The 6,000-nt window shown below is 38.4% G+C and overlaps 1 protein-coding gene across 1 annotated transcript in view; it reads left to right on the forward strand.

Annotated features, from left to right (window-relative positions):
* Positions 1-2,329, forward strand: part of LOC111151964 (intraflagellar transport 57) — a 54,808-nt gene extending 52,479 nt beyond the window's left edge. Inside the window, exons 10-11 of the mRNA XM_022510215.1 lie at positions 142-208; positions 1,542-2,329. Coding sequence (XP_022365923.1) covers positions 142-208; positions 1,542-1,720 — 246 coding nt within the window. The 3' untranslated portion in view covers positions 1,721-2,329. The remainder of the gene's footprint in view (positions 1-141; positions 209-1,541) is intronic.
* Positions 2,330-6,000: the final 3,671 nt, after the last annotated feature.

A 6,000-nucleotide genomic window follows, 5' to 3' on the forward strand; every position in this document is an offset into this window, starting at 1 on the left:
GATTATGTCCAGAAGACTCCTTATATTTTTATGTCCCTTTACAGATGTATTAGATCTAAATTTCCTTAACACATCATTCAATGATTTTGAAAGTTTATTAAAATCCAGAGCGTGTGAATTTTTTTTTTTTTTCAATTAAAGGTGACAGAAGAACTGGAAAAGGTAAAACAAGAAATGGAAGAAAAAGGCAGCAGCATGACTGACGGTGGTGAGTACACGCTCATCCTCAGGGGAAAATGAGCAAGAGGAGAGTATTTCTCAAGAAATCTATTTAACAAAATGCTATTCATAAATCGGGAGTCTGCTTTTTAAAATGAGTTTGAGGTATTAGAGAGGGCACTGATTGCATGGAGCACTGGGTGTGGTACAAAAACAATGAATATTGGGACGCCTGGGTGGCTCAGTTGGTTAAGCAGCTGCCTTCGGCTCAGGTCATGATCCCAGAGTCCTGGGATCGAGTCCCACATCGGGCTTGCTCGGCAGGGAGCCTGCTTCTCCCTCTGCCTCTGCCTGCCATTCTGTATGCCTGTGCTCGCTCTCTCTTCCTCTCTCTCTCTGATAAATAAATAAAATCTTTAAAAAAAAAACAATGAATATTGTTATGCTGAAAATAAATTAAAAAATTGATTAAATAAAAAAAATAAAATGAGTTTGAGGAGAGGTAGGTATGTGGTACAAAAATGATGTCTGATAATCCATATTCTGTTTTCCTTATCAATCACCTCAGGGGAATCATATTTTTTTATCCTTATTTAGGATTTTTTTATTCTAACTGTGTTGATTTAGAGATAGAGTGGGAAATACTTAAATATACACTTTGTTATTCCGATTTAAAAAAAAAAAAATATTTGCTGTTTTCTCAAATGAGCTTCATTATTCCACTTTATGTGCAAAAGAGCACTAAGTGTGTGCCCAAATGGCATGAAGGCAGCGATGGGGTGACCTTTGTTTATCTTCCTCTCCCCCAGTGGACCCAACTGGGCAGAGCGGTCAAATAGAGAAGAATTAATAATCCTCTACTAATCATGCTCCATCATGAGCTAGTCACTTTGACACGGCCTGGTTTATTGCCTAAGGCCCTTCTGTGTTCTAGAAAGATTTTCCAGAGTTCTGATGATATAAACTGAGTGATTATCCAAAAGGGGACGTATAGAGATTTTGTACTATGTTTGAATGAACCCATTAACTCTATCTCTCAGGTAGTTCTTTCCTCCTTTTTTTCCCCATTGTATCCCTTTTCCTTCAGACAAATATTCTAGCTCATAAAATTTATTAAAGACATCCTTAAATACCCCTTTAGCACCTCTTCCCCAAGAAAAGGAAGGAGTTTAACCTCAGCTCAAATGTTGCATCATTTCACATCCTAAAAATCTCAGGTATTTAAAATACCACCGCAAAACCATGTGAATGTCAGTATGTTGTAGGTTTTGTTTTTAACCCTGTTTTTGGCTTAAGACAAAGTGAGGAAAATGTCATGCAATTCTGTAATAGACTGATACTCCAAATGAACATTTTTATTGCATGTTATTTTCATTCTGCAGCTCCCTTGGTAAAGATTAAACAGAGTTTAACAAAGCTGAAGCAAGAAACGGTTCAGATGGACATCAGAATTGGCGTTGTGGAACACACGTTACTCCAATCAAAACTGAAGGAGAAGTCCAACATGACTAGGGACATGCATGCAACAATCATTCCAGAATCTGCAATAGGCTCTTATTAAAACACTGTTTTTCATGCTTCTGATTAGTTGTTTTTTATATCAAAGTGTATTTCATGTGGCATAGATTTCCAAACACTATTATACCTCTCAAAGCATGTTCAGTGGGTATATTTTTACATATATACACATTGTATCATGGTGTTTATGGATGGCTAAAGCCTTTTAATTGAATATAATAATTAATAAAGTAATTAAAAATTCTCACTTTCAAAGAAGCTTTCAGTAATCATTACAGATGTTAAAACCCCCACCCGGTGGCATATTTTTCTCATTGTTCCTTGTGTAAGCCAGTGTGTATGACCCATGTTTTCTGCAGGGGCTCCTGCTGCTGTCACCACATGGACCTTTGACACAGCCTGGCACCTTCAGTTTGGTCCACCACTGCAGTGATCATAAATGCTTCTGCGCCCAGCAGCAACTAATGAGGGCTGGGGATCCTTCTTAAGAACCCAAACTACCCTTGCCTCAGCTTTATGGTTACCTAAAATTACATTTCTCTTAAAAAGCATATGAAAAGACTTAAGTGTCCTTATTAAGTATTGAGTATTTCATGACTAGAATGATTTTTTATCTTCTCTGATCTAAGGCCATCTAATAAATAAACAAACAAATGAACATTTCAGTCATGTTTGACTCTGTAGTGACAGAAAAGGCATATACATATCTCAGTTCTACTTTTTTCTGCAGTATCAGCTGTACTAAAGAGTCATTTTACAGCAGAACGGGAGACAGCAAGACATGTGAAGATCAGCCTCCTGGTGCTGGTGATCTTTGCTTGCACGTCATACTGAGCAACTCTCTAGTCTGGGACTTCTAACTTGGTAAAATAAGCAATAGTTATGTGACCAGACTTAACAACTGGGGGAGACTGGCAAGGAGAGCACAAACTAGAAGACAGCCCTCATTTATACTTTAAAAAGAAGAAAAAGAAATCTAGAGGTAAATTTTGATAAGAATACTATATATATATATGTATATATATATATAATAAAGGAATTTTATTGGGACGCCTGGGTGGCTCAGTTGGTTAAGCAGCTGCCTTCGGCTCAGGTCATGATCCTAGCGTCCTGGGATTGAGTCCCACATCGGGCTCCTTGCTCGGCGGGGAGCCTGCTTCTCCCTCTGCCTCTGCCTGCCATTCTGTCTGCCTGTGCTCGCTCGCTCTCTCTCCCTCTCTGACAAATAAATAAAATCTAAAAAATAAATAAATAAATAAAGGAATTTTATTATTTTTGTTATACATATATATGACAACAAAAATAATAAAATTCCTTTCTCAATTTTTTATGTATATATGACAACAAAAATGATAAAATTCTTTTCTCAATTTTTATCCTAATATTTTCTTCCCTCAGTTTTCTGCCTTAGTCTTTACTTTGCATAGACACATGCACACAAATCTTTTTCTCTCCTTCATACTGTTCTTGAATTTAAGTTTGAATAAAAGAAAATCAGGGTGTGTAAACTATTCTGTGGTTCAAGAGGGTGACAATAAATCCAACGGCAAATAAGTCAGTTCATCTAGTTTGGGTTAATAAGCAGTTTGAAAAAATAAAAAATTTCCCTTCCCTTTTTTATGGCCATTGAGTGGGGCCTAGAAAAAAGAGGGAAACCCCAACTTGGATCCCACAGGCAAACACCGATTCCCTTGGAACTTACTTGAATAGAAAGTATGTCATGGCTGCAGCTTTTTGATGAATTCAATCAATGCAGAGACCCTTCTAGATAAATCAGAGTTCTCTGTAAAGTGTACTTTTGTTCAGAAGCAAAGGACACTCTTCATTTTGTGTAAACGTGCAATAATCTAAGAACTCTTGCAGCAAGTAGTGTGGATGATCTATTTTTGTTTTCTTCCCCAGAGTAATCCAGTTTACTCAGTTTGACCTGGGCACCCCTCCTCTCTGATTCGATATAAGGCTGAATACCTCTAATACAGAATTTATTGCACCGCATTGTAATTATCTATTTTCTTCTACCCTCTCTCATAGACTGAGCTGCTTGAGAAAAGGGAAAAAGTCTTTTTCATTTCCATAGTTCTAGGGGCGCCTGGGTGGCTCGGTGGGTTAAAGCCTCCTCCTTTGGCTCAGGGCATGATCCCAGGGTCCTGGGATCGAGCCCTGCATAAGGGAGCCTGCTTCTCCCTCTCTCTCTGCCTGCCTCTCTGCCTACTTGTGATTTGTCTGTCAAATAAATTTAAAAACAAAGAAAGATACACTTCCATATTTCTAGCCAACTATCTACCTAGCACACTGAGCGTGAGTTTCTAAGAGGATGGGTGGATGGCTGGCATTACCCAGTTCCAGAATGTCTCACAGTTCCTATTGTATTGCATGACAGATTTAATGACTTCAAGTCTATGAGTTTTGACGCAGTTTTGAGGTAGTAATTGTAAATGTTTTTCTACCCCCTGTGGTATTGTGTTGGAATTGGAAGCATCAGCATGGACACATGGTTTTTTAATACATACAGATTAACAGAAATCAATAAGTATACAGAAATCCATGTACATATACACCCATGTATTTACTATTTCTGTCCTCTAAGAAGGCCTAGAAGCAGTGATGCATAGCAACAGAATGCCTCACAGATCTTGGTTTTTAAATTTTCTACTTAAAAATGAAAACAGGCTTCTTAGGAGAATGATTGATTCCTGGGCTGGGGCAGGAAAGGCACAATATGAGTGGGAATTCCTTTTCTGCCAGAAAGCAGAGAACTGCTCAAAGAATGATGGGAAAATGGCTAACGGATACAGTCAGGTTGAGGGGCGTCCCAAGCTGGGACAACTGAACATTAAAATAAATAATGATAGAAATGAATTATAACTCACAGAATAAAACAAGAAACCATGAGTCTATTACAGATAGAAATTGTGAAAATTAATGAAAGAAACCTCACTTAAAATAATGGAGTCACCCCTGGGGCTAATAATACATTATATGTTTATAAAAAAATTTAAAAATTTTTAAAAAATGGAGTCAGACAGCTTGAGGGGGAGCTCTCGCGCAGGTACCACTTATTTAGCCTGCCTAACAGAGAGAAGGAAGATAAGAATTATCTTGACAAGGAAAGACATTTTTCACATAGGAATTTCATGTTCTGCTTTTCAGGAAAAAAAAAAGGGTGGGGAGATCCTTCCCCTACTGCAGCAACCACGTGCTAACCATCGCTTGCAGCCAATGAGAAACTGCCACAGCCGTAAACCCTTGCCCTTCTCCCATGAACTTTCCTTCAAAGCAACCCTCCCCTAATAAAAGCTGACTTTCCCTTTGTCTTTTCAGACTTGCCTACAGTTGGTTCACCATAGCTTGCGTGTCCTGTATTACAATTCCTCTGCTATCTCTGAATAAACTAATTTTGCTAGTAAAAGTAACTGCTTATATGTTGACAAAATAAGTGAATCAATTGAAGAAGAGAGAGGTCTTTCTTACAAGAGAGTGACAGCTAATGTAAAAAGGATATTGCATTTAGAAAATGCCATCTGGGGGCGCCTGGGTGGCTCAGTGGGTTAAAGCCTCTGCCTTCGGCTCAGGTCATGATCCCAGGGTCCTGGGATCGAGCCCGGCATCAGGCTCTCTGCTCAGTAGGGAGCCTGTTTCCCTTCCTCTCTCTGCCTGCCTCTCTGCCTACCTGTGATCTCTGTCTGTCAAATAAATAAATAAAATCTTAAAAAAAAAAAAATGCCATCTGGCAATTACCATAGTAGTAAGTGTTTTGGGCAAGAATCACCAAAGTGTTTATCAAAGGATTTCAATCTAAAATGGAACCAGAAATAGGAAATGGGGACTCTCATCTATGCAGCCTTAGAACAGAATTTAGGAACTGAGAGACTGATCTCTCATAAATGCCTGATTTATAGAAGACCCAGATTTTTCTCCTGATCAATAAACATAGGAATATCTCACTATCCTCAAGCCAATGAACTTAACAGACTGGACTCTGGCTGGTCTTCCTGTCTTTGCACTCCTTGTTCAAAATTAGAGCCCATCCTGAACTCTCAATAGATTCACCTATAGCTTGAGTGTGTTTCCTGAATTGTTGCTCCTCTGCTATTTCTGAATAAACTCAATTTTCGGTAATTCGACTTTGCCTCAGCTTACCTCTTTATTTAAGTTGACAAATGCTAAAACTACTAGGTGAAAATTTAATGAAAATCTGAATGTTTACATAATCTCGAACTGGGTAAAATATTCCATGAAGAGGAAAAATGGTAACTTTACAGAAGAAAAACCTGGCAGACACCATTTTGAGTGATCGAGAGTTAACATCACTAGTAGTGAGAC

The sequence above is a fragment of the Enhydra lutris genome, unplaced genomic scaffold (assembly GCF_002288905.1).
Source record: "Enhydra lutris kenyoni isolate GAN:26980312 unplaced genomic scaffold, ASM228890v2 scaffoldscaffold2, whole genome shotgun sequence".
Lineage (NCBI taxonomy): Eukaryota > Metazoa > Chordata > Mammalia > Carnivora > Mustelidae > Enhydra > Enhydra lutris.